The sequence below is a fragment of the Netta rufina genome (genome assembly GCF_964035555.1).
Source record: "Netta rufina genome assembly, chromosome: W".
In the NCBI taxonomy this organism is placed as follows: Eukaryota; Metazoa; Chordata; class Aves; order Anseriformes; family Anatidae; genus Netta; species Netta rufina.
In genome coordinates this window covers 318,494-341,023 of record NC_140139.1, presented here as the reverse complement: position 1 = coordinate 341,023, position 22,530 = coordinate 318,494, and the positions used below count along the sequence as shown (strand labels likewise).

At 39.9% G+C, this 22,530-nt stretch overlaps 1 protein-coding gene across 15 annotated transcripts in view; it reads right to left on the bottom strand.

The window, feature by feature from the left end:
- ALPK2 (alpha kinase 2) overlaps positions 1–22,530 on the bottom strand; it is a 79,903-nt gene that overhangs the window by 37,123 nt on the left and 20,250 nt on the right. For 12 of the 15 annotated variants that reach the window (XR_014619256.1, XR_014619257.1, XR_014619258.1 and 9 more), the window contains 6 exons: positions 21,409–21,536; positions 21,288–21,323; positions 16,472–16,746; positions 16,260–16,348; positions 13,028–13,245; positions 10,150–10,198 (listed from right to left, as the gene is read on the bottom strand). Coding sequence is in view for 7 of the 15 variants with exons in the window: in XM_084304388.1 (XP_084160514.1) it covers positions 10,150–10,198; positions 13,028–13,245; positions 16,260–16,348; positions 16,472–16,746; positions 21,288–21,323; positions 21,409–21,536 (795 nt within the window). In the remaining 8 variants the exon portion in view is untranslated. The other 3 variants (XM_084304384.1, XR_014619262.1, XM_084304387.1) reach the window with 3 other exon arrangements.

The window sequence follows — 22,530 nt, the reverse complement described above, 5'->3', positions numbered from 1 at the left end:
AAAGCCAGGAACAAACAATGTAACAGGGAGCCTAAATTCCATTAAATAATCCAAGATTTAGGTTCACAGGATATTGTTTTCTGATTTGCAAAGAGTGGTAACCATAATTCAGCATGTTCACGTTCATCAGCATGTGCCAAATTTCGATTGTTAAGTAATCAGGCACACATAATGAATAGGAAGCTTCCTATGGCTGTATTTAAGTGATGTGTAGACTGCTGTTGGAAGATATATTTATCCTTCATATATTATACAGCATTTCCATTTGCAACCAATTTCATTACAGTTTTTCCCAGCAGAATATGCTCAGTAAGTTACTTAATTTTATTCTCTAAACCTTGTTTTCTTCCAGGAGTTATTGCTGTGCAATAGTCATTAGCAATGCATACTGCTGAAAACTAACAGAATAACTACAATATTGTACAGTAAAATTCAGTTCTAGTCCAGATTTTTGTAAAAAGAATTCTCAGCACCTCAAATGATAATAACAACCTCTGGACTTCACAGAGAAACACAGAGCAGTTTCCCTATGCCTTATATATATCCTAACTGCTCTTTGTAGTCTCCTTTTCCTTTTGTTTTCATCTGTTCTGGAAACCTGCACTGCCCCTCTGCACAGGTACCTGATAGAGCAATAAAAGATATCTGAATGGAGAATAATCCTGTGGCCTTCAGACTAATCAGTGCAGGAACACTCTTGCATAGGGAAGAATACATGTATAAAGCTTACTGCCTACAGGGAGAAGGAAGACTGTAGGAAAAAAAATGAAGAAGAGAGGGTAATTTAAAAGTCAAAGTTCTTGTGATTTAAATCATAGGAACTAAGAGATGGGCATTATCTCCTGAGCTCTTCTACACATAGTATTATTTAGTGTTTTGTCCAGTACATTTCTAGGTATTTCAAGGATGTTAACATTTACTTTTTTAAATAAAAATATATACTCCAGAATGTATAAAAATGTGTAAAAATTTCCTTTGTAGCCTAATTTAACTAGGGTGATCTTGTCAGCAGTTCAGTCCCATCTTCAAAACTGAGTTTCTGAGGCAGTAAAAAATACACAGCTAGATACAAAGCCTGTTGTTTAGTAGCTTCAAAGTGGTTACACACTAGGCAAAAATGAGAAGTTTAAACCAGGGATGGCCCACACCTGTGTGCATGGAGTATACTTTATTATTAGCCAGATGCAGGAATGACTGCACAAACAGCTCTTCTGTTCAGGAATAGTCCTGATGGTACAGGTTCTACAGAGTGCCAAGGCTAGAGACAAACACAGTGCAGACATTGTCACCTTTTGCCTTCTGGATCTTACCAATGTCGTTTCAGCTTGCAGTTCCCCAGATCCTGCATTCCAGAAGCACAGATCACCCCAGATGGGCTGACAGCCATTTATGAGGAGTTGCTTTTTTTCCCCCTTCCAATCCAAAATAAACATCAGGCACAGTGACAAGGAAAGGGAAGGAGCGAAGTCAACGATAGAAAATATGAAGGAGAAGCGGGAGTGAGATGGTGGACAGAGGAGCACAGAAAACATGAAGCTTGAGGAGCAAGGTGCTTCAAAGGTAGAAAAGGAAGGTGGGGGTTCAGACCCGAGCTAGATCAGTACCATATGAAGGAGACTTTATTACCTTTATTGAGGGACAGCTAAAGCTGAGAGGTAAGGCCAAGAACACAAGTGAGAACATGTAAACACCCAATGAACACAAACCCTTTGTTAACTTTGTTAACCCTGGTCCAGCATCAATCATGCTAGAGCCAAGGTAACTCCTCCAAAACCATTTTTGTAGTGTCACACCCAGCAGCGCCCTAGGTTCTGGGAACACAGTGCAGCAGCACTAGCTGTGATACTGCACAAATCCTGTTCAGCTGCATAAGGTTTAGCTCTGTAATACAGCTGTACTGATTTCTGATATATTCTGATAGCTGTACTGAGTCTGGACTACTCCTTAGTAGTCACACGCTGGCTCAAGGTACCTTTCATGTTCCTTCAGAAACAACTCTCACATAAAAGCCCTTGTATTATTTGAGTTGAAAATGTTTCAAGGTATTGAAATACTCTCCATCTGTAATGGCTTGTTTCAGATGCTAGCTCTTTGGCAACATGCAGACTTCAAACCTCTATCTTACAATAGGATTGGTGCAAGTGCAAAAGGACTGTGCCACAGGGTTAACTGTAGAGTTAAAGAAGTTTTCCTGGGAAGCAAGGAATTCTATGGAGAATCACACATTGTCCATCTTTAAGATGATGACATCACTTTGTGAGAAACTTAAAGATCCTAGCCATCTTTATGTAGGACAGAAGGCACAAATGTCCAATCGAGAATAACTCTGTTTTGTATTGAAGTAGGGACATATAAGTAGGGAAAAATATTATCAGAATAGGAATATAGCAGTACTACAACATGCAAAGATCTGGGAGAGAAAACAACTTTTCCAGAGCAGCCTGAACAACAATACTGTGCAAAACTTTTACTAAGTGGCATCTTAAATATTTTGATGTTTACACTGCAGCTGAACCCACAGTCTCACAGGCACAGACACACAGAAAGGAAGATGTTCTCCAGCAACCCATGGTGCACTCAGAGGCCACGACTCAAAGCATACAGATACCAATACATAGAAGGGTTGTAAGACAATCCAGGCAGATGGCTTAATTTATCTTCAAAACCTTGCCCTATTGTTAAATCTCAGGTACCTACGCCATAGAATCAGCTCCTTTTTTTGCTGCTGGCATCAGCATCAGGATGACTTCAAAATAAAGTCATTAGTAAAAGACCAACATTATCCTCCCATCAGAGCCTTGGTGCCTATCACTATTACATATCCTCAAGAGAAGTTTTCACAAGATGGGACAGTGCTACTTAATGCTCCGAAGATATGAAGTCTCTAGGTTCTCTTGCTTTCTTGGGCACTGTTTTCTTAATAGTCGGTGAGTTTGGTAGAGTTTTGCTTTTCGTGGATGTTGGTTTCCTCTGTTTTTGATGAGTGGATCGGAGAGATTTCAGCCCCAGCATCTCACAGTACTTATTGCACTGGTGGAGGGCTCTGAACTGCTCAATGAAGGAAATGGAGCAGTTGCCTTTAAAACCTTTGTATCTGTAGCAACAAAGAAAAAACAAAGCCAAATGGGATTTCAAGATTAATTTTCAGCACAGGGGAGGCAGAGTATGACTGTTGACTCAAAAGCAACTTGACAATATTAAGCAAGTCTCTTCCACCCATGCTGTTTTGAGAAGCACTAACTCTTTCACAGATATGCAAAGTGAGCCATTAAGATGTGAAAGAAACCAGGTAATAAGCAGTGACAGAAGACAGAAAAGGGCTGATAGGGCTTAGCTCTGCAGCCTGGCTATTCTTTTTCATTTTATTTCATTGGTAACATAATTGTTTGCTGGCTAACTTTTCTTTGGTAATATACAAATGAAATCCATCATACATCATTCTCTATAAACAGTGTTTTTCGACTACCAGGAAGAGACAAGGTTGCAGCAGGAGGTGTTGTCAGAACTGGAGGCTGTTTTCATCCAAGTGTGTAAATAACTTCTCTGCTATGCTCTTCCCTCGCTCAGGATTCGACTACAAGATCTCCCGGAGCCAAGCCTCTTGGGGAAGAAGGATGTAAGGAGGATTCCTCAAGAAAGCAGACTCATCCAGCCTTCACAGTTCTCAAGCCTCCAACTATCTCCCATTGCTACCTCTCCCTTCTTCAGCAGGCTAGAAAAGCCAGGGAGAAGACAGAGCACATACTTCCCTCTTCTGGTTGCTATCTTTCCCTCTGGTACCTGCTTTTTAAGCTGTATCAGCATTTCAATGGCTGCAGTAGCTTTTTAAAACTTGCACCTGCTTTTTGAAGGAGTCATTTTTGGCCAGACTGACAAGGCAGAAAAGGGAGAAGAAACACTAGGGTGCTCTTCTTGTCTGGTCATCTTAATAAGCTCGTCTTCTACCCTGTTCTCTTGGTTCACTGGACATACAAAGTCCTCAGATGTATATTGTGAGTTATCACTGCACAAAACAAACAAAAAGATTTAGCACTGAAATTAACACGATATGATCCCTGCACAGCATTCCAGAGAACTTATTTTCTCATGCAGATTGCACAGTGTTAAAGAAAATACCATTGCTCTGAGACATTCAAACTCTTAGATGGATAAACATCTCTATTGCAACACGTTTTGCCAAATTTTCTCCTAAAAAAGAATGGTGCCAGTGATGAAAATATAATGAAATTCCTTACAAAACAAGGGGGGGATGATATCTGTCTCCACATCTGCCCAGAAGTGCTGCCTGATGCCCCATCCGTGGAAGTGCCCAAGGCCAGGCTGGAAGAGGCTTTGAGCAAGCTGATCTAGTGGGAGGTGTCCCTGCCCATGGCAGGGGGCTTGGACCTAGCTGGTCTTTGAGGTCCCTTCCAGCCCAAGCCATTCTATGACTATACCAGAGGCTCAGTAAGAGAAGGAAGTATTCTCTTGCTTCTCTGGGGAAGTAACAGACTTCTGACCTTATACTGGAGCTCCTTTACTACAGCCATCAGCAGAACATAATTTTCCCAGACAAACCTGGCTGTGCTCAGGAAGAGAATCTTATCAAGCATTGATGGTGACTCCAGAAGCTACTCAGAGCAGAGCAATACACTGCCAGCAAATGGCAATAACTTTGACTGAAATATTCTGATTAATTTACCATGAATATTCAACAAACCATTGGATCTTTCCAGTAAGCGCCAGTGGCAACAAATAATTCAAGCAGCTGTTGTTACAACACCTTGCACAGTCATGGTGTGTCACTGCTGGATGCTGCAGCAGCGTGTGTAACACAGATGCAGCTGCCAATTACCTATCTGAGCAGATAAGGAGCTCTGTGCAGCCTTTGGGTAGCATCTGCTTACTCTGGTATCTGAAGTTCTCCATTTCTGCTGCAAGACTGATTAAGAGCCTTCATTTCTCCTGCAGGTTGTGTAGGTGTTTTCTGCTGAGCTGGCAGAAATATTAATGATAAAGAATCTTCAGGACTAGCAGTTCAGTAAGAAGTTTTGCTGCAGGGGATAATGGTTATTTTAATTTGTGGTTGCACCACACACTGTCTTGTTCTCATTTGTCTTTCTTTGGTGGACATTTTACCACAGCTAAAGGAAATCTCTTCATGGGGTTTTCTCCCTCACAGAAAGCTCAAGAGCTATAAAATTCTGACAATGTTCATTTATTTGCGGAAATAATCCTGGCATGAAAAAGTTGAGCAAAATTATCCCACTTTTCTCATGAAATAAAGGTCTGTCCAAATTGCTTTCCCATCTGTATTTAGTATTTGTCACTTCCTCTATGTCTTTGAAGGAATGTCTAGACAAAGAGCAGTATCAGTAGCTTTTGCTCATACAATACTATAAGAGACGCTTTAAATGAACAACTGAATGCTCTAACTAACTTCAGCTTCAGAATTCAACAATTACCAACATTTTTGGTAAAAAAGGTAAGAACATAAATATCTTGTGAACAAGGGACAACATTTATATTAAAAACATCATTTCACTAGCTTTACTCCTAAATAGTCATCTTCATTTCCCTTCTCTTCGAATAACAGATTTGCATGTGATCTTGGTGCTACAGATGGGGCCTAGGTAACATTCTTTGTCCATTTTGGAAGCTGAGAGGCATGACTGAGCCTAGCTTGGCTCTGCAACATGCACACAGCTCCAGTTCTTACAGTGGGCCATAGGAAACTAATCTAGAGATGTGAGACCAAAGCTTTGCATCTGAGATCTCTCAGCTGTTTGCTGCTTGTTAGTCACCGATTCCACACAGCCCTCCCTGGATGCTTCCAGACTGCATCATTTTTCTGTACAGGCATAATGAACACAGCCCTGTTGTAATTTGGCAGGACTTGTGAGCTTAATTCAAACCATTCCATGCTGCTATAGCTTCTGGTATGTGTAATAGGGAGAAGGTCTGCATTAGTGAATGTCTTCCAAATTGCATGGTCCATATTGCTGTCACGTGTTCTGCATTCAGTAACACCAGCCCACTGACTATTTCAAGCCATGAGAAATAGGTCTTCTGTTTTACACAACTTTCTCTCTTAATTCACTGACTGGATGTCTGGTGAGCAAAACACAGACAGAATTCCAGCTCTCAAAGCTGGCAACTGGGGTCCGGCCCAGACCAAATTCTCCTTAAATGTGAAGGGTGAGTGCTGAATTTGTCCCCAGGCTTAAACTCCCCAGTGCCTGTCATTGCCATGTTGGGTCAAGCCAAACCCGTCACAGTCTTGAAATCAGACAGATTTTCAGATCCACTTCTGGCAAACAGCACTCCTGTTAATCACCATGCCTGTGGGTCACTCTGTTTCTGTTTCCTTCATCTTTTTGTTCACCATTCTTGGATAAATACCTGGACAATTTGCACAGCTGCTAAAGTGGTTCACTGCCCACACTTAAAAGCCAGTCACCAGGTTGTACTATTCTTGTATATGTTCAACGAATGTACTAAATATCATATCTAAAGGAGCATTTCCTGACTCTGGTGCACCCCAGTGGCTACTTCAAAAAAAATACTTTCCAGGCTTTCCTGATTCTAGTTAGGCTTCACCTTTTATTGACAGAAACTGTATTGTGGCTACTTCACTGCACTGGATAAACTACATTTTGCTTGTCAGTTCTTTTGCTTTCCTATTCACTGATAAAACAGCCACAGAAAGGATAAAAGATCATAATTGTGTTGAAGGATGTTAGTTGTTGAAAACAACCATCTCTCCACATGAAAGAAGAGAAAGATAAAAGACAAAGGATACATAAATACTCATTCTGAAATGTTTGTTCAGACCTGGAATATGAGTCTGAACCAAAAAAATAAAAATAAAAAATTAATGGCAATGAGCAATGCTGAATATAGGTATGAAAATTTAATATATGCTGTTTATTATGCTTGGTTTACAAGAAGCACTGGGGGAAAAATAATGACCATGAATAATTTATGACAGTTGCCATATTTGTTTTTGCAAAGCCATCAATAACAGTTTGTATCATGGCATTAGATTATTTGTCAGCTTGATTACACTATGAGCACAGAGGCGGGAAGGGGGGCGATTTTTTTTCAGTTTCTTTTTTTCCCTGGATCATGGGTTTAATTTTAGAGTGAAATTAGAATTGTATTTAATTTCCATCCCAAGAAGAAACAATACGATTTTGTTTACATTCACCAAGGATCACAGAAGCATTTCCCAAGAATATTTTTGTTTTGCCTTGATGTAATCAGTATATGCTTAGAGAACTGGAGGACCTAACTGTGATTGGTGAGGTCATAACCTCTGCAAGGAGTGGTTGCTGGGGACTTGTATAGGCAATAGTAACTAAAAGTCAGCTTTGTGTCTTCTCTAACAATACTGTTAAAAACAGAACAGAATTGCACTGTAAGTTCTGGTTAAGTATGACTATGTATGTTCACCCCGACATGTAAGATATAAAATCTCTCACTAGCATGGTCGTACAATACCAAAGGTAGCAATAACCTGTACTACAGATGAATTCTCTGTACTTGTTTTTCCCATTCAGGTTCACTGAATTAAAAATCAAATGGCAGATTATTAATGCAGCGGTGTCCTTTCTGGGAAAGAAGCATGAAAGAAAGACACAGAACCAGAAATTATTTTTTGTCTTATAGCAATATCATTAGCTATATGTCAAACTAAGTGACAATATTTTTAAGAGGTTATACATGAAGGGAATTCCCTTGTATATGACTGAGATGATCCTTACTACAGCTTGCATTGTATATTTGTTTTCTCACTTCACCTTCCTCTTCCTTAGGCCAATATGTGTTTTTATATGAGTAATTGCCCATAGTGAACTGGATGACATCAGCTGAAGTCCTTCTATAAATCTCCTGATTCCAGAGAACAGTGTTGCCCAAATAAAATTTGTATGACTTTGTTTTACAGCCGGACGATGCAATTTCATTTCAAAAGATATTTCAACTGATTTAACTTCGGACCTTCAGCTAAAAGAGTAAACCCACGTAAGTTTTGAAGGGATGCCAGCCTGCAAGCATTAAGAACTTTCCCAGAATATTCTGTGGTCAAATTTTTAATAATATAAGACGTTGTGAGGGATTTTCTCCTGTACCATGCATATATAAACAAGTTCCGTTTCAGTATAAGGACTGAGTACATGTGATCAAATCTGTTTTCTTCTATCAGTTTCTAAAGGAAGAATAAGAATTTAAAGCACCTGTCACATGCATTTACCCAGAAAGCTGTGTAGGATGCCAGGAAACAGAATGGTGACAATACAACACAGCCAAGTGTGTGTGCGTCGTGGGAAGAATAACATATAGTCATTGGAGAAAGAATGTGCTTACAGAAAACCATACTGGAAGGAGTACCTTTTTCTGGTGAAAAATTATGTAGCCATAATGACTAAAGGGTTGAATCACTGCATGTTCCAGGATAACTTCAAACTGGTAACACAAAGTACATCACTACAGTATGCATTAAATCTCTGGATCTCATTGCAATGTGATACTACCGGGGAAAACAATATAGTATATTTAAGGTAAGAGGTGAGCCTCTGAATAAAAAAATATTAACCAGTGTGCTTTTCATTCTCTTTATCTTTGTTTCTCCCAAGAGGCAGATCTGGGAAACAGGCAAACCCGTGGGGCGAGCAAGCTTGGGGAACAGTCACGGTGCTCTTGTTGCAATACAAGAGCTGGGATAGACAGTGGTGACCATCCTTCCCTACAGTGGTAAATGCTGCATCTAGATTCTTCCCTCTGTACAGGAAAGAGCTGCCACTGGCCAGCATTTCAAGCAATAGTACAGATAAAGTGGACTACAGTAGGACCATGGCTATTTTGCTGCCCCCTGCCCCTTTCCCTTTCCAGCAGACAGCTGATTCGGATGGCTGCCTTCACTGCCTATTTCTGTCAGTGGCTCTGTTTATCTGTGACATAATCAGAAGCTTTAATTAACAGAAACTTAAGAGAAGTGAAAGAAAGTTAGAACATTAATGGCCTGTATCTTTATACCTATGCTTAAATCTTCCCAAAAGATCCAAAGCTATTACAAAACTACTAGGAAATGGACCTCCTTAAGTATTACGAAAAGATCTTTTGTTATAGCTCAGAATTATTGCCTTTGAGAGAGAAGGGCAAGACATACCAGAAAATCTCTTAACACATTTCCTCTTTATATCAGGTAAGCGGTCTATACAAATCTGAATAGACATCTTCCTTCCACCCATGTATCTGACAAGAACACAAGCTCGAGAAAAGTTAATGGCCACTGCCTACTATGGACTCGACAATCCTTTTGGGTCCCTTGCAACTCAGGATATTCTCTTCTGTTTCGCCACAGGCAGAAAAACTAACTCAGAGGGTTCTAAGTTGAAAACAGAGCCTCTGTAAAAGCTCGTTTTGGAAATACATATTCTAAAGCATTGACACTTTTGCTAGCTGCAAAAGGGATTTTAGCTTTGTTCCCCCATGTAGTCCTTGCAAAAAGGGCTACTCCTCTAGATCCCACAGTGGCAGATTTTCTCTCTTCTTTCAGTGGAACAGAGAAAGGGGAAAGGGTCATCTGAGCTACTGGCAGCAGGATCTAGTAGTAGGGCTAGGTATGTATAAGCACTTGTATTTGTATTGGCTGGGGCAGGTGCTAGAGAGTGCAAGCTCAGCTCGAGCTCTGGCTCCAACAGCATGCTGGAATCAGAAATATTTCCTGTGGTCAGAAGCTCTGGACAGCACAGACAACAACAGGTCTTTTACTGTACCCCAGGCTGGAGCCTGTGTTGGCCCTGCTTTTTCAGCCCTACCTTCCTTCAGCTGACATACTAAGTAGCCTGTTTGTAAGTTACCTGAGACCTTGATTTCATTCTTGAGAAGCCCTGTGAATAAGCCTATTTTAACGCAGGCATAAAGCAAAAGCAAAGCCCAATCTACACTGTAGATCCATCCCTTTAAACAAAACAAATGTGTTTCCCTTATAGAAGGGTTCCCGTAAACATGAACAAAAAGAGGAGTTTAAAAGAGTCTGATGCATATTGCTTTCTTCCAAAGTTAAAGCAAGAATAAATTTCCAACAGACCCTCCCGCAAAATATTTACACTGTGAGTTTGATGCATAAAGCAAAACCGTGCTGTAGCAAAGCAATTTTTCACTCACCCTTTGGCCAGTGTTGCTATGCCAACATCAGTTAACTTCATTCCTACACCTACAAGACATCAAGGAAACAGAGTTTGTGTTACAGTAGAATTTCTGCAATATTTTCAGATTCAAAAAAGCCATATATAGAAGACTTAAGTATTATTTACTGATTCTTTTTTTTTTTTTCATTTTAACAATTTGTCACTATTTTTTGAACATTTTAATGTACCCCAATTAGAACCAAGATGTTTGTGCTCTGTATCACTAGAAGTCAAACTCATTACAGTCATTTACAGATAGCAAAGTTACAAAGAGAGCATAACTTATTTCCTGTCTGGATAGTCACTGGCAGGAGGGATACACTTTCATGACTGCATTTTAAGAAAGATTTGAAGTCTTCACTTATGCACCTGCCTATATTCACTGGCAGGTTTATGTTTTTGGTGCTTTGCAAAACTTGCACCACAATGTTTATCAGTAAGAATTTTGTATTTGCTTTGCTAATCAACCTGGTCAGTCAACCTTGTTTTTACTTTTTGGATGAGAAAGCCCAGATCCTTTTCTACTTCAGTATTTCCAAAACTTTTTTTTTTTTTTTTCATCCTGTCCCTTTGTTGACTTCTTTATAGGCAAAAAACAGTTCTGTAGTATGCATTTTGTCTGTACAGAAAAACAATGGTCTCAAGACCATTTTCCTAGGAGAACACTCTCACAAATCTCAACTGAAAAATGCAGCCAAATATTCAAATGACAGGATGATCATAGAGGAAGGTTGTTTCTCTTCAGCAGCAGCAGGTACGTTGTCCTTTTGTGGCAACAATCATTGTAAACAATCATTGTACAGGTTCAGATACCATTTCTGTCATTTTCCTTCCCTCAGGCTAGGCTGTTGTTCTTTCTTCTCCCTTTTAATTATTTCAGGGGCCTCGTTTAGATGTTGCTGATTCCTGCTTTCTCATGTTAAACAATACGGGAAGTATTTCTCTATTTCTCTAGCCAGCATCTGCTTTTCTCTGTTTCAAGTACACGTATGCATATTGTGTTGGGTACAGGCCCAGCATATGAGCAGGGAAAGGGAGTCACACCCATAGGAGCATAAGGACCGCATTTGGTGTCTGTGAGGAGTGTACTTCTTCACCATTCTTTTTTGGAAGGAATCTGCTTCTTCAAACCCAGCCAGGACCCAAATGTGGAGCAGTTGATAAGTATTTAAATATAAGAAAAAGCGAATGAGTAGGATGTTATTAAAAACTGAAAATCTTTAACCAACAAGGCATTTCATTAACATCTGGGAGGTGAGATAATAAACCAGATGACTCATATTGAGTGTTCTGATTTACTGAGAAGACATGTGGAAGGACAACTCTCCCATTAAGAGTGTAAGATTTATTTTTCCCTTTTCCAAACTATTTTCTTACAACGATTCAAGCTAGTTAAAAATTCCCTTTCTCTGCTGAATAGATAAATGTCATACTACTGCATAGGTCAATATGTGTTTGCTGCTGCTACCACAGTAGGGAACTCGTGCATTTCTTTCTGTTCCCTAGGGTAACGCACACACATAAATACAGTGCACTCAAAAGAGGCTAGAAAAGTAAATATCCTTTCTCTCTCTCATATTTTTCACTCTGACCTGCATGAGATTCTTTATAAAAAGAGCACATGCTATTTGAACTGTCTCAAAAATCTACACTTGTATTACTTCTCTGTTTGCTTTGCCAAAGGCACTTGCAAAGAGTAAGTCTCAGTGCCTAAATTATACTGAAAAAGATTTCAGTGAAAATACATCTGATGTCCCCATTTAATAATTCATCTGCCTCCTCTGGCACTATAGTAGCTTAAACTGCAATTTGAAGAATTATAAAAAGTTTTGTATAGCAGTTTGTTTTTAATCATGAGGGATGGTTTTCATGAAACTAATCTTGTAGAGTTACTGTTATGTAGTTGTATTGCTGTGATGCCTCTGGGTCCACACACAGCTCTATATCTTTACTGTGGCAGCATAAACATTCACTGAAAATTCCAGTTATGAGACATTCTTGTTTGCATAACAGATTCAGATTGAGCATTGCTCCCAACTTCTTGCTGCTAAATGGCTCAAACAGCAACATGCTGATGGAGAGGGAATCAGAGTGGCACACTACTTCTTCAATAAGGCACAATGTAGGATGACAAGGGCTGTTGGAGGTTATGGCACTTAACTTTTTCATCACGGAATCACAGAATGGTTGAGATATGCATTAACAGTTTAGCCCTACGCTGCGGACTGCTCTCTAGTGCACTTGGAAGGCTCCTGAATTCCTGGTAAGACCATCCAAGAAGGCCAAACCAAAAGGCTGAGAGACACAAACTTCTGGAGCTTCCGGGGTGCAGGGTAAACAATATATCATGTATGGGATTAACAAGACATGGGATTTAAGAGTATCGGACATCTATTCATGGAGAGAGTGATGGCATGTATACACAGCTCCATGAAACATGATCCAGAGTTGCCAAACTGACGGTCTCAAGCCATAAATACACCCTGAGTAGCAGAAAGCAGATTTGTCAGGTAGGACACAAGATGAACCACATGAACACAGGAATACTGCTTCTGCATACATCCTGCATAAGGCAACCCTGTAGTGTAGTCTAAGATCTCCTAAGCAAAACCAATTCACAGTATGCACACCTATGTGCAAAGATGCCCTAACCATATTATTAGCTGTGGGCCAGGGTACTGTCCCCAGCTGGAGACTGCCCATTACGAGGATACAGGAGGAGCACTTTCAGCATTGTCAATAAGCCACAGAATACCAAGAATAACATTGCTCAGAAGTAAGTCCCTGGAAGCCCTGAAGCTATGGGATCTGACAATGAGCACAGCCATTTTACTGTTCCCCCTCAGACAACTCACCTTGCAGGTCAGTGACAAGCAAGCTCCCATTGGTTTTCTCATACACCCAGTGCTGGAAGGTGCAGCACTTCTGGCCAGCCTCTGAGTCTCTCCTCAGGAAATTGACTTCCTTGCCATCCCTGACAGAGTATTTCACAAATTCCCCAATCAGCTCCTCCTCCACTGTTGCATAGGGGATGTTATTAGCAGGGCGATGAACAAGAAAAATAGGAATAATCCTGAAATGAAAGGGTGAAAAATAATAAAACACGCTGAGCTCTGGCAAGGAAAGAGTAAGAAATAGACAAATTAGCCGGTGATCTCAGAGAGTAAATGAACAGCAACCAAGTCAACCAAACCAGGAGACCTAGTTTAGCCAGAAAGACAAAGAAATCCAAGCTAGGTCCCTTTATATCTAAAGATGCATCATAACAAAATATCAAATAAATCAAATAAAATAATAAAATCAAATAAAATGTTGCTTGGAGTTTCAGGGTCTTCCCAGAGAGAAAGACTGAATATAACGTGAGAAAGACAATAGGTTGGAAGGAAGTATTTGCTTCACTGGCAACATGAACTTCTTGGTTGCCAGAGCTTATGCTATCTGGAGAAGCAGTGTGGTACCTTACCTCACAGATAGACTACTTCTGCTTGTGCTTACACTGGGATAACTCAGCATTTTTACTAGGCAACATTCTAATATTACAGTATAAATCTCCAAAATTAAAACCTTAGAAGTATGCAAAAAAGCGTCATCAGTGTATATTAGAGTGGAATTTAATACTGCTGTGAGGTAATTTTGGAAAGCCGTTCAGCTGGAGTTCGTCACTTTATCAACTACTTTATGAACATACTTTATCAGCTAGCTGACACGTGTTCCTGCCATTATCTCAGAACAGATGGGGGGATGACTGTGACCAGTTTTACGTGAAACAGGTTTCTAGTAGCTTGCTTTCTTAAAGCCAGACTAAAGGAAAAGCAATGGGTCAGGGGTTAATAGAAGTGTTAGCAGAACTCCACTGTGCACGTATCATAAGCAATATTAAGACCACAGAATCCCTTTCTCTCTCCTTCCTATCTCTTTATAAGTGTCTAGCTGCCAGCCTGCTGCTCATTATACAGCAGTGCTCCCTCTATCCTTTTCTCACTTTTATAGTCAAATGTGCATAGATAGGCTAAGGCTGTAGCTTTAAAGCCAACTCTGGAGAATGCAGATGACTTTTCCCTTGCTCTATTTCCCTTATAAAATGTTCCTTTAAATAAAAGTTTGCTCTGACAAGGACAGGCTAGAAGAAAGTAATCAAGCCCCGAAATTTTGAAATCAAAAAGCAAACCAAAACATGTATGCGCACATCATCTCTTTTCTCTGCTAGCTGCTGTCTTCCAGCCAATTACTTAGAATAAAGCAACCAGATCTAACCTTCTGTGTGCTTGCTATTTACACCAGACTTCGTTTTTGTAGAGTGCATGCTCTCTCTCTCGTATTAAAATTAGATGGTTATATCCCACACCTAGAGAAATCTCTAAAAAAGAAATTTTACCAGGAACAATATGTTTCCAGAAAAGAGGCTGGCCTGCACAAATATTTTCACTTGAAGATTTCACTGCCATCTCCAATACTATTTCTAATGCCAAAAAGGTTGCTTTAAGGAACCTTTCCAGAGGTTGCATTTTTAGTACTGCTGAAAATATGTTTTTTTGAGAAACCTTTGTGTAGAAGCAGTTACAGCCACAAGGTTTTTGCTCAAACTTTATTGTATAATTACAAAAATACTCACTGAAAAACGCTACGAAACAGTTCTAAGAATATAGCTACCTTTATAAGGCTTACGTAACAGCTTCATTTTTTTGCTCTGGTCTGCTTTTTTCCCTCACAAACCCAGCAACATCACACTGACAGTTTTATCTAAGAGCTGCAAAGAAAATAAAACAGCAATGCCGAGCATGCACACTGCACACAAAGTATCCAAATGGAGTTCGTCCAGCCTTCCTCTTCCCTTTCAGTTCTGCGTAAAATGGCTGCCACTGTGAATAGCATGGATATCAATTATCCTACTTAGTAAAGACAGGAAAATAATTTGCAATAAGAAAACTGCACACTGTATCTGGTTAGCAAAGGCTTAGTTTTTTGCAGCTTGAGTCAGGGCATTAAAATGTTTTATTTAACTGTCTGTGGATAGGATCCTCAAGCCAATTGACTTGATTTTTTTATGGACACTGCTGAGAACACAACTCTATTTTTTTTCTCCAGTAAATCATTGCAGCTTAGCAGACCTTGTATCATCTAAAAGGAGATACAGATCTAGCCTGCTGTCAAGCACGTAGGTCTTATCCTTGAAACAAAGCAGATGGAATGTCAACCATCCATTGCAGTTTCAACTCTACACAGTAGTTTGACACTGGAACAGCAAATCCTTTGAAAAAGTTCTATTGCCAAATCTGCAAGGCGTCATCTCCCAGCTTCAGGGGCAGAGATAATTCTGTACACATATTTGTGAAATGGAAAATTTCAGATATGAAATAGACCATTCTGTGGGAAAATCTAGAATCAGAATTGAGCTTTTCTGGCTTAACTAGAAGAGGGTAGATTTAGATTAGATATAAGGAAGAAATTTTTTAATATGTGGGTGGTGAGGCACTGGTACAGTTTGCCCAGAGCGGCTGTGGGTGCCCCATCCCCAGAAGAATTCAAGGCCAGGTTGGATGGGGCTTTGGGCAAATTGATCTAGTGGGAGGTGTCCCTGCCCTCAGTAGGGGGATTGGAGATAAATGATCTTTAGAGGTCCCTTCCAACCCAATCCATTCTATGACTCCATGACAAGCCTCCTTTTACGTAGAAAACTTGCCAAAAAAGTAACTTCATACCAGCTACAGAGTGATCATGATTTCTCTCAAGGTTTCATTTTTAAGGGAAAGTTGGAAGGTCTGACTTATTCCCTACTGCTCTTACTAGATGATATTAATAGTATTATATTCTTCACCAACATGACTATAATTTCCTCTAAATTTATAATATAAACAGGCCTTTTACTCCTAGATCTCTGCCACTTACTGTCTCTACTCCTTATCTTTTTTCTAAAGGAAAGAGAATCTCTCATACCAGCTGGATACACAGTATTATTTACTGAGTCATGACTCCAAATGTTCACAGGACTCCTCTTTCTTCTTTAGAAATCATCCCCAGCAATTGGTGGGCAAGTGAGGCACAGGACTGTGTGGCACACGTAGACGTGTGTGTATGTGTGGTACTCACTCTGGTACTTCTCCAAAGCCTTCCAAAGGTTCAGCTTCAGCTGCATATATCTTCGCATACTCTCTTGCAGTATTTTGGACATAGCATTCCTATATTACAAAGAGATATCCATATGGAATATTATTCAAAACACTTAATAGATCAACTGTTTGAATATTTCCAAGACAGCTTTTCCCCACAATTCTTGCCTGCAAAGGACTGAGGAATCTTACCTGCAGTGCTAGTTTGTAGTTCTTCTGAACTAGGTCATCCTTACTCTTGGTCCCATACGTGATAGCATTGTGCACTTTGAGAACGCAGGGATGGCCAGGGCTGAACACTGGTACAAGGCCTTGCATCACTTTACTCCGGAAAGCTTTCCGATGCATGCCTTCACCAAAGTGAAATTCTTCTGTAGCTATTATTCCATGCAGGTTCCCACCAAAATAACTGTCACTGATGAAATCTTCTCTGAACATGAGCTGCATGAATTCAATTTCTTCCACACCTAAAAGACAATGTCACTTTGTTCTACACATCTTTCTGCAGTCACAGGGAAAGGGATGGACATGGGCGGATGAATGTATCTCTCCATAGAGGATTAAAGAGTAGGCTCTATGGAAGCAGAACTCGTGTCCTCACTTGTGCTAATATGAGGCTGGGACATCCCTCCTCTAAACATAGTTTGTTGCTATAGTTTATTGTCTAAAGCTAACACAGAGAAAGGCGGCAGCTCAGTTTCATAAGGCAAGAATACAGAAAGCATCACAAAACTTAGAGGAAAATATAACAAATATTTAAAAACTGTAAGGGTAGTTGTAAACTGGAGCTTCAAATGAATGTGAAGTAAGTCAAGCCGGCTGAGAACTAAAGAGGCATTGAGAGGATACTGAGATCCGTCCAACTCTGCTGTTTTGGGAAGACAGAGACCGTAATAAAGTTAATGTGCAGCAGTGTATGTAGACATGAATTTAAAAGTAGAACACAGTTCTGTGCCTACTGTGTTCCAGGCACATCACATTCTCCTGAAGCTAGCCTTCCTTTTCTTTTCAGGAAAGCCAGAAGAATGGGGGGGGGGAGAAGGTGGCTTTTGCTGATACAACCAGAGCTTGTTTTAACTTTCAGCTTGGAACCTTTTCAGGAAGAGATTCTGTCAACCTGTTCATACAGGCATTCAGCTGAAAGAGGTCTCAGACATTCTCTGGTATGACCATAATGAAAATTTGCCTCTCCTAGTACTAACCACATTCTCTACAGAAGCTCCAGTGCTGAAGACTAGCATGCTGAACTACTTATTTATTTACGGTCTGGCACACCAAGCACCAAATTAAAAACAGGTTCATTAGCAAAGGCAGAAGAAAACAGGATTTTTATTTCTTACATGATTTTGAATAAGATTTCTATTCTTTCTATTTCTAAAATTTCTACAGATGACCACGTCAATGTCATTTGGAGAGTAATTGATTTGAGTGATCTTTATATTCAAGAGAAATTGATACAGTAATACTTGTTTTATTCCTAACCATGGACTTCAACAGTACAACAGAGAACATAAATCAGAAAGCTCCTTAACTCCACCTACAATTCTCTGCAGATCAGAAGTTACACAGTACTGCTATGTGAGAACACCTGTCTTTAATTTTATTCTTCAAGAACAAGAATCAATTGACTGAATGAACAACCTGACTAACACAGTGTGTCCAGATATTGGTTCAAATAAACCAATTTGCGATGCACTGTCTATCTTTAGCTGCAGCACAGCAAGACATATGCCAAGTGTGATTAAACACAAGATAACATATGGGGAAAGCATTCCAAATCTTAATGCCTGTCTGGCTCTTGGAGTAAAGTTACACAGCAGGTGACTTGCAAAGACCATGTGTTCAAACAGAACTAGCAAGTTTTTTCTGCCAAAGCAGCTTTCTGTGCACTGTGTGTCTCTGTCTCTGTGTACTGTGATGCAATGCTGCTTCACTGTTTACTGTGTGCGAAGTGCTAGTGAATCAAATTAGTGGGAAGTTAGTCAGTCAAGTTCAAATCAGTAGTCTGGCATGGTGTGCACTCCACCCCCCTGCACAAAGCATTCTACCCTACATGAAGGTATTTCACCAATGAAACTCCCATGAATTCAAGTGGATTTTATCTTTGATGGTATAGCAGAGTTGACTACAAAAAGGAAAAATAAGTAGCAAAAACACAGTGTTCAACAGCTTGAGGGATTCCCACAGTTTCTGAGTAACTGTAAAATGTCTCTTGTACTCTGTAGTCCAGTGAAATGTTTGAGGTGTTCTGGTCACTGCGTTTCAGATTGAAATCTAAAAGGGGTGAGGTATTACAGCTGAAGCCCAGAACTCAGCTTCTCTATGATTTAAAGAAATTAAAAACCCAATCACACATCTGAATTTTGAGTATTTCTCAGTTCTTTAATGAACTTTCACCTGGATAGTATCAGGCACAGACTTTCCAATTTGCACAGTGCATGCCCTGTACCTTCGTAAATGTACTTAATCCTCATGAGAATTCAAGCATGAGTTGTAAATAGCTGCATTCACACCGCTCCCCAAAAACAAGCAGTATTGGTGGAAATCAAACTGTATGGCCTCTTTCAACCCATACTAGAATTTATATTGTGATGACTTTGTTGTGTGATTTGGAAATCACTAAGGACATGAGTATCTCAAACAAACAAAATATTCCTTAAATTGTTTTGTCTCCCCTGAAACACAGATTTTGTGTAAACGTAATGCACCTCTTGTAGACAGAGAAAAAGGCCTGTGCGTTCAGAGCTAGCTGAAAATGCAGCAGCTGCTGAAATGCTGCATCCAACTGTGTGTTGAGCACACAGTGATAAATGCAGGGTATTAAATATGCAGCACCAGCTGTTGTGAATGCATGGACTTCATTGCAGGGCCATGGGACTGTCTTTGAAAAAGTGTATTGCAAAACTGTTTCTGCTAGCCCTTGAGTTGCCAGTGTCGCATTCAACAGCACCTGTAGTTGACACTTCTGAGGAATAATCAAGGGCAATGGAAAGAGCTGCAACTGCTACATCAGTAACAAAAGGCAGAAAAAGTAAATTGAAGGCGTATTACTGAATGGGATGGGTAATTCAGAGACATAAATACAGCTGGAATTCTCAGTGAGGCCTCTCAGAGCTCTCTGCTTAGTGAAAGTGTTCAAGGAAGAGAAGAACTACCACCAGTGTGTGAGGATCACGTCAGGGATTAGACCAGGCAGGCTGCATACACGTGTTGACAGAACAGGCTGATGTCCTTTCAAGACCACCCTCTGAATATTTGAAAAGTCATGGATGTCAGGAGAGGACCCTAGTGACTGGAGGAAAGCAAGCATTGCACTCATCCTCAAAAAAGGCCAAAAGAACAATGTAGAGAACTGGAAGTGAGGCTGGTTGGCCTCACTTCAGTCCCTGGAAAAAAACACAGAGTGAATTGTCTTGGAACATATTTATGAACCATGAAGGAGAAGGAGGAAGATAAGGGTTAAATCCTGCCAGACCTTCTGTTATAAAATAACGGGATCTGTTGAGACGTGAAGAGGAGTGGCTGTCATTTAACTTGACTTTTTTAAGGCTTTTGAAGCTGTCTCACGATATTCTTGTATCCAGTTTAGACAAGTGAATAAGCATACGAGTAGAAAACTGGTGAGATCATCAGGCTCAGGAAGCAGTGGTTAATGTAACAAGCGGAGTACCACAGGGGTCCAATCTTCACCTTGTCCTCTTTTAACATCTTTGCCAAAGACCTGGAAGAAGCAATGGAGTGTTTGCTCATAAAATTGCAGGTGACATCAAACTGGGGGAACAGACAACATGATCTAGTGCAGGGCTGTCGCTCAGGGGAACCCGCATAGGCTGGAGGATTGGGCCAACAGGAACCTCATGAAATTCCACTAGGGCAAATGGAAAGTCCTGCACCTGGGAAGGAAAAGTCTCTTGCAACAGCACAGCCTGGCTGGGGAACAGCTCTGCTGAAAGGGCACTGCTGGGAGTCTTAGGGACACAAATGAATATGAGCTGCCAGTGCACCCTGGCAGCAAAGGCCAATTGCACCAGGGCTGTGTCAACAGTAAGACAGCCAGCAGATCAAGAGAAGTGAGACCATATCTGGAACACTGCATCTAGTTTGGGGCCCCCAGTACAGTAAAGACATTCAAACAACCGAACCACTTTCAGCAGTGGGCCACCAAGATGATGAGGGGCCTGGAGCACCTGGCATATGAAGAGAGTCTGAGGGAATGGGGCTTGCTCAGCCTGGAAAAGAGAAGGCTTCAGGGAACCTAACAGCAGCTGGTGCATAAAACTATGAAGTTTATCAAGAAGATGGCATGAAGCTCTGCACAATGGTGCATAGTGAGAGGATGACAGACAACTGATGTAAATTGATACAAGAGATGTTCAGTCTGGATATAAGAAGAAACTTTTTCACAAGAACAGTCAAGCAGTGGCACAGAGATACCGTGCAGTCTCCATCCCTAGATGTTTTCAAGATCTTGTTGTATAAAGCCTTAAGCCTCTTGGTCTCACCCCACAGTTAACCCTGCTTTGAGCAGAAGATGACCCTCTGGGGTCCCTTCCAACCTGAATTATGTTATGATCCTATAAATGGACAAGAGATAAAAACAAGGATTTAGTACAAATTAGGTGACTCAACTGAAACTGATTGCACCGCTACAGCCTAGCCATTTCCTAACCAAACACAGTTCGTTATAACTGTTTATGTATATCTGCTCATTTTCTTATTAAGAGGGTTCAGAAGTGCTTCTTATAGCTCACACTATCATATCTTGGGTCAAATTCACAAAGACAGTGCAGCTTCTTAGTAACTTTCTGATAATGTTAAGCAACTGTAGACCAGTTTACCTGGGTGGTAAAAAGATTTGAAAACAGTTTGTACCACCAAATCAGAAGGTACACATCTTGGGTGAAAATACTGCTAATTATTTTGGTTATATTTTTCCATCGTTTGTTCTATTTGAAAATAAGAAGGAACAAAGATTTAAGCACACAATTAACCAGACGCGTGTACTTACCTTCAAAATTCTGAAAACTTGAAAGATGTTCCAGGACTACAAGGAAACAAAGAGATTTTCAAGAAGTATGAATGAAAACTGCCATTGTTGTTATTAATTCAAATTATAAACTAGGATTTACCTTCAGAAGTCAGATTAAACTCCGCAGTTACCTTTCCATATATATTATTCAAGCAGCAATAATACATTCCTTGGTCTTTGTCACTGGCTTTAGCTATCGCCAAAGAGACAGGAGAGTCATCCTGGGCACTGGAACAGAATATATTAATTTTTCACGTTAATACCTGTAAAAGATATTTCCATGTATCTTTTCCTGGAATTTCTGCCTGTCACTGCCAAGACCGATTCACATATGCTGCAAGTAGAGAAAATATTTCATTTCACCCCATTTAGAACCATTCACCCTATTAAGTGTTTCACAATAGCTGATCATACTATATTCTGAGAGAAAAGTACTTCAACTTAATCCAGATAAAACAAATTGAATCACACCAAAAGGCATTCTAAAGTTCCCATTCATGCCATGGCAAATATGTAAAGTATGATGGTAATGGTAAGATAGGGTATATCTCCAAGAAGTTATAAAGGGTGTCTTCTCGTTGATACTTAAAATATTTGAAAAAACTCTGCATGGGAATATCTGAAAACACTTAGCAATGGCATGTTATCCCATGAAGTAAAAATTCAAATATTTTGTTACCAAAATATTACCAAATATTTTTCTTTATTGAAACACTGCAACATTACTTAGCAGATAATATTATATAACAATAAAAAAATTGATGTGGTAATATCCATTACCAATATGGTAATGCAATAATCAAAATCAATGTAGTTAAAACAAGAATCAGAATAATATGAGTAGTCTATCCAATTCATTCAATGTTTCCTCTCAACTTAAAATAGCATCTTGGCAGATGCCTTCCTATAAATATTTTTGATTTTTGCAAAATTGTGCCTTCTGATAGAAACATTTTTGTTTTGTTTTGTTTTAGAAAACGTTAACTTAATTTTTGAAGCACTATAAGCAAATTTTAAGAGCTATTTTATAAGAAGGTTATTACTGTAATGGAAGAAAATAACTTGTTCCATGAAGATGTTGTTTTAGGAGAAGCTGGACAAGACCCTGATAAAGGCCTTAGGAAGCTTTTGTTTTCCAGTCTTCTCATTGCCCTGCCTCTAGTCACTCAGAGTCAGGTTAACTGGCTGGGCAGAGGGAAGAGATCATTTTTCCTTAAATGCA